Here is a 13,118-nt window from a genome sequence, read left to right as displayed (position 1 = left end):
GTGTTAAGATTACAACGAACTTAGGCTATTTATGCAAAGAAGAAAACAAACCCCTTAACAAACTTAGCGGGAATTACTCTATAACCTAACAGAATATCTAATGCTCCAATAGATGAAGAACACGTGGCCTACCGCTCTGAGTGATGAATCAGTTTGATCAGTTACAGAAGCCTCTCTCTTTCAAAAACATTGCCGTTCGTTTATATTTTAGCTTCAGCCAGCGTATCGCTCCTCTGAATTTCCCTGTTTTCCCTCCTTTTTGTTTGTTTGTTTTTTTTTTTTTTTTTTTCTATTTTTATTACTCAATCCCATTATACACTCCCCATATTTAGACAAAGTTTTACAATCACCCACACGCTTTCTCGGTCAAAAACCCAAATATATAGATTTTAGCGTCCGCACAAAACTTGTCACTCCCGAAACTCTTTCTGGTTCTGCCTTTTTCTGTAACTATGGGATAAAAAAAAAAAACACACAATATTCTAGAACAGAAACACGCTTTCTGACTTGAGAAAGTGAGGAGTATTGTTTTGGAAACCGTAGTTAATTAGCAATGGCGGTGACTTTGCCGGGAGACGAGCTCACCAGGTCGACGAGCAGCCGGAGAAGTTTCAGGGAAGTGTGGACGACCCCGGGGCCGGACGTGTTTAGCCGGAGCAGCGGCGGTAGTAAATGGGATGATGAGGAAGAGTTAAAATGGGCAGCCATAGAAAGATTGCCTACCTATGATAGGTTGAGAAAAGGGATGCTTAGGCAAGTTCTTGACAATAGCAAGGTTGTGGAGGAAGTGGACGTTACAAATCTTGGGATGCAAGATAAGAAGCGGTTGATGGAGAGCATTCTTAAGGTTGTTGAGGAAGACAATGAAAAGTTTCTTAGGAGACTCAGAGATAGAACCGACAGGTAATTCTGTTTTTGTTTTGTTTTGTTTTGTTTTTCTTGTTTGTTAAGGTTTCTGTCAATTGCGTTCGCAGTTATTCCTTAAGAAACATAAATTATATAATTTAATAAGAGGAATTCATATATTGACAACAACAACAATAAAAAAAAACACAAATACATAAAATTTATAATTGCCTTCTACAAGTTTTCATATTTTGAAATCGGTGCATGATAATCTTATTATCAATGCTACAAGTTACATTTTTTTAACGTACACAACCAAGCAATCATTCATCCACTAAATATAGAACAAATTATGAAGCAAAATTTAATTTTATTGACATAAAAAAATCTGAGGGTGTTTCCAAATTTTTTTTTGAATGGTAGACAAATAAAAAATTTTAAATTATTACATATAAAAAAGAAATTTAAGTCAGGGTGGTCCACCCTGGCTTTAAGGTGAAACCGCCCCTGCTCTTTGTGACATATTCGTGTCGTAACCATGTCATACTGGTATTGAATTGGCTGTTTAATGTTATAATTTTTCAAAAAAAATTGCTCTTGTAGTATTTGTGTCCATGTCCATGCATCCTAAGTTATGGTTATGGTTATGGTTTTTGTGTGATTTGATATTTTTGAGTTTGGTTTTGGTGGCAGAGTGGGGATTGAGATTCCTAAGATTCAACTTCGGTATGAGCATTTGTCGGTGGAGGGAGATGTGTATATTGGGAAAAGAGCAATTCCTACTCTGATTAATGTTGCTATGAACGTAATTGAGGTATTTTTTTTATAATGATTTAATCTTTTTTTTTTTTTGAAGTTAAATTGGTTTCTGGTGTAGAGTTTTGTGAGAAGCAGAGAGATATAGTATTGGGCTATTTTGTAGTAATTATTACTAAAAGAACTAAAGATTTAACATATTTTGTTGTTTAAGTTATTGATTTGAAATATTTGATAGTTTCTTTTATCTGGTTTTAAATTTTGTCACTAACAACAACCTTTTTTTTTTTGCATTTCAATTTGTAATGGACTACAGAGTATTCTTGGATTGGTTCACCTTGCTCCATCAAAGAAGAGAAAAATCCAGATACTCAAAGATGTTAGTGGAATTGTTTATCCATCAAGGTATTTTTTATGAAGTGCTACTTGATTTCCTGCCTTTTGTTTTTTGTTTTTTTTTTTGGTGCCCAAATATGAAAGTGAATTCGCCAAGGTAAATCTTGCTGGGTGTAAGGGCAAGAAAAAAAAAACTGATTTTTCATGCCTTGTATCTGGTAAAATAGCCTTTCTAAATTAAAATTTTATCTATATGCTCAGACTCTTTTTAATTTTTGGGTTGATAGCTAGCTTTTTATTTGTTGCTATTGTTCTTATTTTGATTTTCTAGGATGAACTTTGACTGATATGGTAATTCCAGGATGACCCTACTTCTGGGTCCTCCAGGCGCAGGGAAAACAACCTTGCTGCAGACACTTGCCGGAAAACCTGAAAAGGATTTGAGGGTTTGTTTCCCATTCTCTTGCTAATTTGCATAATCCTTGTAGTGTCTAAGGTTAATTTTTATGGCCTACTAATTAATGAGAATTCTGTACAGTTGTCTGGGAAAGTCACCTTCTGCGGTCATGAATTCCATGAATTTGTTCCTCGAAGAACCTGTGCTTATATTAGTCAACTTGATATTCACTATGGAGAAATGACTGTGAGAGAGATACTGGATTTCTCAGGACGCTGTCTAGGGGTTGGCACAAGGTATGAGATGTTGGTGGAACTCTCAAGAAGAGAGAGAGAAGCAGGAATTAAGCCCGATCCTGAGATTGATGCATTCATGAAGAACACAGCAATGGCAGGTCAAGAGACTAGTTTGGTTACTGATTATATTCTCAAGGTTCGCTCTCTATTTCATGTTGCCATGTCTTTTTTTCTTTTTGAACTTAAAACAGGAAAATTTTAAAAAGCTGACCTTTAAGAATCTTTAACAGATACTTGGACTGGATATTTGTGCTGATATTGTGTTTGGAGATGAAATGAACAGGGGTATCTCTGGTGGACAAAAGAAGCGTGTGACAACCGGTATTTTATGGATAAGCTTAAGTTGTTTATCACGAAACTAAGAGTCATTAATCTTACACAGAAGAATAATGTATCCAGTTCACATTCTTGTTCCCAGTATGTTAGCATTTGTAATGATTCATTACCAATCTGATTGTGTTATTATAATTTGGCGCAGGGGAGATGTTGGTCGGACCAGCAAAGGCTCTTTTAATGGATGAAATATCAACAGGGTTGGACAGTTCTACCACTTTTCAGATTTGCAAGTTCATGAGGCAAATGGTTCATATTATGGATGTGACTATGGTCATTTCTCTTCTACAGCCAGCACCAGAGGCATATGATCTTTTTGATGACATTATCTTACTTTCAGAAGGACAGGTAGTCTACCATGGTCCAAAAGAAAATGTCCTCGAGTTCTTTGAGCACATGGGTTTCAAATGCCCCCATAGGAAAGGAGTTGCTGACTTTTTACAAGAAGTAACATCCAAGAAGGATCAAGAGCAATATTGGTTCAGGAAGAACCAGCCTTACAGGTACATTTCAGTTCCTGAATTTGCCCAGGCCTTCAACTCTTTCCACATTGGCCAACAGCTTGCAGCTGATATTAGTGTTCCATATGATAAAGCTAGAGTGCACCCAGCTGCACTGGTGACACAGAAATATGGTATTTCAACTTGGGAACTATTCAGGGCTTGCTTTTCAAGGGAATGGCTGCTAATGAAGCGTAATTCTTTTACGTATATATTCAAGACTACTCAGCTAACAATCATGTCCGTAATTTCCTTGACAGTTTTCCTTAGGACAGAAATGCCAGTAGGAACTGTTGCAGATGGAGGGAAATTTATGGGAGCACTATTTTTCACTCTGATTAATGTGATGTTCAATGGGATGGCTGAATTGTCAATGACTATTGTCAAGCTTCCTGTCTTTTTTAGACAGAGGGATTTCTTGTTCTATCCTGCATGGGCTTTTGCCTTACCCATTTGGGCCCTCAGGATTCCTATATCATTCTTGGAATCAGCAATATGGATCATTCTTACATACTACACGATTGGATTTGCTCCATCCGCTGGCAGGTAAATACGATTTTAAAATTTTGTCCATGGCAACTGATTTGCTACTTAGTACTTAATAGTTGTTGGAATTGTATGTTTCAAACTCATGGGTTTAGTCTATGTTTCTTTCATTGACACATTTCTTCCCATATTACTTCAGGTTTTTCCGACAGTTCTTGGCATGCTTTGGCACACATCAAGTGGCATTGTCCCTCTTTCGGTTCATTGCTGGACTTGGAAGAACACAAGTTGTCGCTAGTACGCTGGGTACCTTCACCTTGCTTTTGGTTTTTGTGCTTGGAGGATTCATTGTCGCCAAAAGTAATTTCATCTCTTTCCAATCCAGCTGCCAGTGTATTTCAAATTCAATGTTGATTTATTTGATAAAAAAAAGAAAAGAAGACTTCACCTTTCCTTTTTGCCTGCAGATGACATTGAGCCGTGGATGATATGGGGCTACTATCTTTCTCCTATGATGTATGGACAGAATGCCTTAGTGATGAATGAATTTCTTGATAAACGATGGAGTGCAGTAAGATATCTTCATAGTTTAATTGTTTTCATATGTAAATTTCAGAATTGCATCCACTTTACATACTTGCATATGCAAATGAAAGCTCAAATCAGGCCTTTTCAACATCATAAGCCATCATGGACATTTAACAAAAATTATCTATTGCAGCCCAATAACGACACCAGAATTAATGCGCCAACAGTTGGAAAGGTCATTCTCAAGTCCAGAGGTTTCTTTACCGATGACTATTGGTTCTGGATTTGTATTGGAGCACTTTTTGGATATTCTCTTCTCTTTAATGTGTTCTTTGTTGCAGCATTGACTTACCTGAATCGTAAGTGATCTCATCTCATTCCTACTTAGAGTTTCTTTTATAGAAATGAAATTTCAGAGTTATCAAATACTTGTGTGGAAAAATGAATTTCAGCTTTGGGTGATTCAAAAGCCGTCATTGCGGATGATGAAAAAGACAAGAAGAATAAGAAGTCATCCTCCAAACAACATGGAACAGAAGGTTTATCCTCGATCTTTCTCCTTCAATTTTCATGGTTCCCTTATTTCAATGTTTTTACTGATATTTAGTCAAATTTAGTTCATATAATGACAACAGTAATTCTATTTCAATTAGATAGATAAAAATTAACAGGTTTTGTAATAATCAAAATATTATCTTGAAGAAGCTTGTATCAGCTTGAAGGTTCATCACATCTCTGCACAAAATACAGTTCACTATGCATCCATGAGTGTAATTGTAAACCTTTAAGCAAGAGAGGTGATAGCAGCGGAGTCAGGATTTTAGGTTAGGGGGGCAAGATCAAAAGACAAGATTGAGAGTAAAATTAAACTGAAGAAGTATTCATTGATATTAATAACAAAATTAATAAACCACTATATGCAAATGTAATTGTAGTACACAATTAAAATTTGGGTTTGTAAAAAAAACTTGGGTTTGAGACTAAAAAGTGTTGGTAAGGAAAGAAAAATTTGTTATACGAAACAGAGGTGTTATGAGTAATTCTTGATCACAAATTATTTCACAATTATTTTTGTCAAAACTCTGACATGGGAGACTGTGAGTAGTTAACTAATACTAACACATAAACCCACCATTTTTTCTTCCACAATCACACTTCACCATGTAACAATTGTGACAAGAAATTGCAAAAAAATTTATGTTCCTCACTTTTTATAGGTGTTTTAGTGACTAGTGAGTGAAAGTAAGTATTTTTTTTTTTGGTCATAAAATAGTGGTGGAGAAGTAGGCTGTACAAGTGCTTTTATTTTATTATAATATTATTATAAGGTGAGACCCATTATTCTATTAAAATAGTTGATTCATCAAAAAAAATAAAAAATAAATAAAATAGTTGCAGTGGCCCGTGGGAATGTGAAATGGAAATTTCCTGTGGTGTACTAATACACAGTACTATATGTATGTAAAAAAGCTTCCCTTCGACCCCGGTTGGTAGGGTTCAATTCAGTAACACAACATTAGGAAATTAGAACAACAGAAAACGTGATGTTATAGGCTGTTGAATCCATCGTAAGTTAAGAATAGGGAAGCATTTTTCACAGATGGTTTTCTATTCATTAAAACAGGAAAATATTTTTAACTCAAATAAATATCTGTAACTGCATCAATGAATTTTTACCTTCCCCTAGAGACGGAAGATAATGCAAAAAATGGGCTAAAATATGCCACATGACACTTAAATTTTGAGAAGAAGAAACAACAAAAGAAGTTTTGTTAGTAAGTCATTCCAGCTTACTTTCGGAAAATCATCAGCAATGGATGAGCAGGCAGCTTGCAAGATCAAGCTCAAGTTAACAGGAAATCTGTTTCTAATTTAAGAAAATAAACTTCTAAGGCACCACAAATTTTTCAGCCGAAAAAATCATGCATGCGTGTTTCAATAGTTAAGAGATGCCTGAACTTTTGTGAAACACTTACAGGTACTGATATGGCTGTGAGAAATTCTTCAGAAAGTGGTGCTTCAGATAGTTCTCCAAAAAGAGGAATGATTTTGCCCTTCCAACCCCTTTCACTCGCATTTAACCATGTGAATTACTACGTGGATATGCCTACTGTAAGTAACTTATTTTTAAACATTTCATGTTTTGGTAAAGTAATTTAGGCTTTCATTGACATTTTGAATATCATATCACTTTAAGTTCTTGTCAAACTTTTATTCTACCTACCAAATGCTTATGTAAATTTTGGTCTTTCATACCAGGAAATGAAGAGTCAAGGAGTTGAAGAAGATCGTCTTCAACTGCTAAGAGATGTCAGTGGTGCTTTCAAACCAGGAATATTGACAGCACTTGTGGGTGTCAGTGGTGCTGGGAAGACAACCCTTATGGATGTGTTAGCCGGAAGAAAGACCGGTGGATACATTGAAGGAACCATTAATATCTCTGGTTACCCTAAAAACCAAGAAACCTTTGCTCGGGTTAGTGGTTACTGTGAACAGAATGACATTCATTCACCAAATGTTACTGTCTATGAGTCTGTCCTGTATTCAGCTTGGCTCCGTCTCTCTGCAGATATAAATTCACAAAAACGAAAGGTATGTTGCTCGGTCTTCTAGAATCATCTTTCTAGACTTCGAAACATATTCTTTTGTTTCTAATCACCCTGTCTGGATTCCTATTGCTTAAGGATCCAAGTTCTAAGTGTGTTATTTAATTTGTATATTTATTTTTTGTTTTTGGTATAGATGTTTGTAGAAGAAGTTATGGAGTTGGTTGAGCTTACACCAATAAGAGACGCTATAGTTGGCCTTCCAGGAGTTAATGGTCTTTCAACAGAACAAAGGAAGAGGTTGACAATAGCTGTGGAGCTTGTTGCTAACCCCTCTATCATCTTCATGGACGAACCAACATCTGGTCTTGATGCCAGAGCTGCTGCTATTGTTATGCGTACTGTGAGAAATACAGTGGATACTGGGAGAACTGTTGTATGCACAATCCACCAGCCTAGCATAGACATTTTTGAAGCTTTTGATGAGGTACAGCTCAATTTTCTTAATTTTGTTGTTAGAGTTTGTCACTTACATGTTTCTTATGCATCTATTTTGCAATATGTTTTCAACTTTGGCGTTGTGCTTTTTGCAGCTACTGCTGATGAAAAGAGGAGGACAAGTCAGTTACGCTGGACCTCTTGGTCGCAATTCTCACAAGCTGATAGAATATTTTGAAGTGAGTATCTTTTTTCATGTTTTTTCATGTTTGCTCCCTATTGAATCAAATGGTAAGAGTTTTTCCATATTTCTAATTTCTACACATATGCTCTTCATTTATACTTCAACCGATTGTGTTATTCCTTGGGATTGACTAGCAGGTATTTTGCTAGCTATTTATTAATATCTATATCTATGCCAGGCTATCCCAGGAATTACTAAGATTAGGGATGGTTATAATCCTGCCGCATGGATGCTTGAAGTCACTGCTCCTACAGTTGAGAGTAATCTTCATGTGGATTTTGCTGACATTTTTGCCAACTCCTCACTTTATCAGTAAGTTATAATTATTTTGTTAATAAGTTTTTTCCTTCGTTCCCGGGATTTCAGGTACTGTGATTCTGATTTATTTCAACACGCTTTCAGGAGGAATCAGGAACTTATCAAAGAGCTAAGTACTCCGGTGCCAGGCTCCAACGACCTCCACTTCCCAACCAAATTCTCCCAATCATTCATTGTTCAGTGCAAAGCTTGTTTCTGGAAACAACATTGGTCTTATTGGAGAAACCCTCAGTACAATGCCGTCCGGATATTCATGACTGTAGTCGTTGGTGTAATATTTGGTCTAATCTTCTGGGACAAAGGACAAAAGATGTAAGTCTTGAATTTTTTTCTTTAGTTGATTGTCTTAGTTTTCTGTCATTAAAAGGGTTGTATGAAATGTAGATGTGATCTATTTGATTAAAGCACCACTGCTTAATATTCATTTTCATTGGTACTTGTATCAGATATCAACTCTAATTGTTTTGTTAACAGGGCCAAACAACAAGACTTGACGAATCTTTTGGGAGCCATGTATGCTGCTGTGCTTTTCCTTGGAGGCACAAATGCTTCTTCAGTGCAGTCTGTTGTCTCCATTGAGAGAACAGTTTTCTACCGTGAAAAAGCTGCTGGGATGTATTCTGAACTGCCTTATGCATTTGCTCAGGTAAGTCAAATGCAATTTGTCTCTTTCTAGTAGGACTGTAATTCCAAATTGATAACAGAATGTATCTTGCCATCAAGAAAACTTAATTTGAAATATGTAAATCTATTACAGAAGTATGCTATTTTATACAGGGCTAAAGCACTATCCTAATTATGCAGGTGGCCATTGAGATGGTTTACATTGCATTTCAAACTTTTGTTTACACTCTTATCCTTTACTCTATGATCGGGTTTGAGTGGACAGCAGCCAAGTTCTTTTTGTTCTACTTCTTCATACTTACATGCTATATCTACTTCACATTGTACGGCATGATGCTTGTTGCACTGACACCAAACCACCATATTGCTGCCATTTGTATGTCATTCTTCCTCAGTTTCTGGAATTTGTTCTCCGGTTTCCTCATTTCCAGGAAGGTATGTTGTTCTTAATATATGTTAGACTCAAACACTTGCCATTATGTCCACTCTCTCTTTGCATACAAAACTCACTCTTGCCTACACATTGCAGCAACTTCCAATATGGTGGAGGTGGTACTACTGGGCTTCTCCTGTGGCTTGGACACTATATGGTCTTGTAGCCTCTCAAGTTGGTGACATAGATACTTTGCTTGAGATTCCTGGCGCAGGTAGCGTGCCAATAAATGAGTACCTCAAAACATCCTTGGGTTTCGAACATGACTTCCTTCCAGCTGTTGTAGCGGCCCATATTGGCTTTGTTCTCATTTTCGTCTTTTCGTTTGCCTATGGCATTAAGTTCCTCAACTTCCAAAGGAGATAAACTTGCTTGAGTTATACACACACGTCTAACAGTATGTTTGGGAGTGGAACGAAATAGGTAAATTTTGAAGGAGTGGAATTCGTTGTTCTTCTAGTGTTCTTTGGAGTTTATAAGGGAGGATAGGAAATGAAATAAATTATATATATTTTGACTATTATGCTCATTATGTTTTATTTGTATAATTCTATTTATAGAATCAAGGATAAAAACATAATTCTTTCTCAACCAATGAGGGGAGTAAATGGTTTACTTCACTTTTGAGTGGAAGGCTTATAAAAGAATGGAATGGTCTATCTTAGTCATTTCGTTTCTTCCTTCTGAACTCTCTGTATTATGCCTGATTTCCTTTCCTTCCTCGTACAGTAGGAAAGCAGTTGTGTAAAAGTAGCTATAAATGGGAAGCAAAATAGTTACCTTCTTTTTATTGTAATTTACTTCTTTTTTTTTTTCTTTTTTTTTTTCCATCTTGTGTATTTGTATTCTTTTCTCTGGTTGTCGATAAAAGCTGCTATTGTTCATTTGTCCTACAGTATAAACAGAACCACCAAAATGATTTGGTGCATATTGAATGGCTTTGATATTTTCAGTTGGTCCTCTTTCGTTTTGTTCATGCGTAGCCATATTTTGAACGTGTTTCTAGAAGATGAAGATATTAAGATGAAGATCCCAAAATAATTCATATTGAAGAGATGGACGAAGAATGCAAGAGTTTAAATTGTCTTGAATGTTCGTGAGTGTGAATTACAAAGTCACCCTAAGCTATAAATGAGAGAATTTACTATGACTATTTATTTTGCATTTAGTTTTTTTTTTTTTTTTTTCTTCTTCTTCTGTATTGTGAGAAGGAAGGAAGAGAATAGATGATGGTTGTTATATATAACGAAAGAATAGGAATGGCAACGGGTCAAGTTCGGGCCGTGTTTTTTCATACCTGGACCCAACCCGTTTACTAAACGGACTTTTTTTTCGGGGACCCAGAACCACCCCCACGGGCCCCATCCCTCATGACCAGTCCAGCCCAAAATCAGAATCAAGTTTTTTTTTTTTGAGAGAAAATCAAAAACAAAAATTTTGATTTATGATTTTTCGGCCCAAAATCACAAACACAAATTCAAACACAATCACAAACATAAACACAGAAATCACAAACACAGATTTCAGATCTACAATTTTCCCTTTCAAAATCACAAATCAAACACAAATTTCAAATCTATGATTTTCATTTTTCCCTTTCAGAAATCATAAACACAAACACAAACTCACATGATTGAGGTGAACTAAACCCAGGAAAAAAGAAAAAAAAAAAAGAAAAAAGAAAAAAAAATGGAGAATGAGGTGGAGTGAGGCCGTGTCATGCTTGTGGCCATAGGCGAGGAAGATGAGAGGGGCAAAGGACTGTGCAACAGTGTGAGATCGGCGACGACGAGGACGAAACAGAGCTGAGAGAGTAGAGAGCCTGTGCAGCTGCGGCGTGGGGTAAAGCCTGTGCAGCGGCGACGTGAGGAAGATGAGAGGGGCAGAGGACTCAGTCTGCTTGTGGCCGTGTGTGTGAGAGAGCTGAGAGATGAAGAGGGAGAGGTAGAGGTGTTAGTTGAAAGCCTGAAACGAGGAGAAGAGTAGAAAAGTTTAGGGTTTTTAACTATATATATGTGAGGTTAATTTAGTAATTATATATATATATATATATAACCGGGTCGGGTTTCGGGTTTTTTTGATAAAACCCGAACCCGACCCTATTCTTTATCGGGCCGGGTAAAATCCGGCCCATTAGGGTTGGGCTAGACCGGGTATCCGCGGGTCAGATCTAAATTGCCATCCCTACGAAAGAAAATGTAAAATAGATAATCTTATATTGAGTGTTTTGAATTTTTGCATGAATTGATACTGTGGGGCCCAATAATTTGTGGCCCTGGCCCATTTATTCATTGGGGCCCAAGGCCCGAGCCGAGGAAGGTTATAGCCCAGGCCCGGTAATACAAGTACAAAATGGTCTTGGGACACCGCCGAGGATGATTCAGTCATCGGCATGTCCGAGGTCTCACTAGAAGGAAGGGCAAAAACGGTATAGGAGCAGCTTGGAAAAAATCTAAAATATCTAGGTCAATAGAGAAGAATACGCTGGAAAGTATAACGACCAGGGAAAGCTGCCCTTACTGCCATTCAATACTCTGCACCTGACAGAGCCATACTCTCCAACTTTTACAACCACCCCCAACCACTCTAGATATGGGCTGATGGGACAAGTATCAGTCTTGGAAAAGTCGATCCTACACGTGGACGAAGGATAAGGAACACCTGCTAGTATAAAAGGAAAAGTAAGCAACCCAGAGCAGGGGCTGGGAAAAATGGCCAAAAACCAGAGCCTCCCAGCCCGCCTCTAGGAGAAAGACTCCTAGGGCGATCACGATTTAATTATGTATGACCACCATGGAAAACCACCGTCCTGTGACTGAGGCCTAGCCTTTCAAACCCACGCTCTACAAATGATATTGTTTGGCCTTTTTATGTGCGAACCCAACACTGTTACGAGTCGTTACAAATCGTGTCCTTACAGATACAAATACTCTTAAGATACTATTGCACCAAATCCAAATCACTCATACACAGCATTCCACTTCCAAATGTATGCATTTAGCAGCTTTTTTTATGTTTTAGGTTTTAGCTACCTTTCGTGGTCATCACGAGTACCTTATAATTTCTCCTATAATCATTTTTTTTTTTTTTTTGAATTCTCAAACCTACAAAATTAGCGTAAAACCTCAACCTCCAATCCCCATTGCATCAATAACCACAAACAAACTCCTCCACATACACAAACCTATGGGTTAAAAGCTAGAGCATTTGTTAATAAACTATTTTAAGAAAGTTTTGATACAATTTTTATAAAAAATAAAAAAAATTATCAAAATATTAATTATTTTTCTTTTTTTTTTTCTTATAAAAACTTTACTAAAATGATTAACTGATAAATGTCTTGGGACACATTAATTTTTCTTTTATATATATATATATATATAAACACACACAGTTAAATGGATTTGGATCCTCTCCATTTCTAATAGAAATGGAGAGTGTCCAGTTAAGGAACCAGATTCACTTAAAATAAATCAAAGGCTTAAACTATGCCACGTCTATTAAAATTAAAATCATTAAACGCTTCAAGTTTAACCGGGGTTAACAAACTAAACTCTTCAAGTTCAACAGGGTTAACAGATTTTAACTCTTCAAGTTGAGTTAAACTCTTCAAGTTCACTTAGGCTGTGTTTGGTTCGCGTAAAATCATTTCCGGAAAGGAAAACGTTTTCATGTGTTTGGCTGTCACAAAATTCATTTTACGAAAAATTAATTTTGGTGTTTGGTACATTTAATCATTTTACCAGAAAATGCATCAAATCCGGCGAAAGGCTCGTCCGACAAGCGTTCGACGAGCGGCGCTCGTCGATCGCTCGGACGAACGCGGTCATCGATCGCGATCGTCGATCGCGCCGCTCAATCGACGATCACGATCGTGCACCGCGCCGCTCGTCGGCGCGATCGTCCCTCTCTCTCTCTGATCTGGGCTCTCTCTTCTCTCTCTCTCTCTCTCTCTCTCTCTCTCTCTCTCTCTCTCTCTCTCTCTCTCTCTCTCTCTCTCTCTCTCTCTCTCTCTCTCCGGAAGTGAATTGAAGTGA

The 13,118-nt window shown here is 37.1% G+C and overlaps 1 protein-coding gene across 2 annotated transcripts; it reads left to right on the top strand.

Moving 5' to 3' along the window:
• Positions 1–480: 480 nt before the first annotated feature.
• On the top strand, positions 481–9,738 carry LOC126692075 (ABC transporter G family member 39-like). 2 transcript variants are annotated; one of them, XM_050387498.1, is made up of 20 exons: positions 481–903; positions 1,540–1,660; positions 1,919–2,007; positions 2,300–2,384; positions 2,477–2,767; positions 2,862–2,952; positions 3,110–4,010; positions 4,150–4,310; positions 4,418–4,521; positions 4,672–4,837; positions 4,931–5,017; positions 6,457–6,590; positions 6,738–7,070; positions 7,221–7,511; positions 7,618–7,701; positions 7,885–8,018; positions 8,109–8,336; positions 8,499–8,670; positions 8,829–9,083; positions 9,178–9,709. In XM_050387498.1, exons 1-20 carry the CDS (start codon positions 554–556, stop codon positions 9,445–9,447), a joined length of 4,347 nt encoding a protein of 1,448 aa, XP_050243455.1. In that variant the 5' UTR covers positions 481–553; the 3' UTR covers positions 9,448–9,709. The 2 variants fall into 2 exon arrangements, with proteins under 2 accessions (XP_050243455.1, XP_050243454.1); XM_050387497.1 differs by lacking the exon at positions 481–903 and having other exon boundaries at positions 1,492–1,660; positions 9,178–9,738.
• Positions 9,739–13,118: the final 3,380 nt, after the last annotated feature.

The sequence above is a fragment of the Quercus robur genome, chromosome 7 (genome assembly GCF_932294415.1).
Source record: "Quercus robur chromosome 7, dhQueRobu3.1, whole genome shotgun sequence".
Taxonomy (NCBI): Eukaryota; Viridiplantae; Streptophyta; class Magnoliopsida; order Fagales; family Fagaceae; genus Quercus; species Quercus robur.
This window is presented reverse-complemented; position numbering and strand designations above follow the sequence as displayed.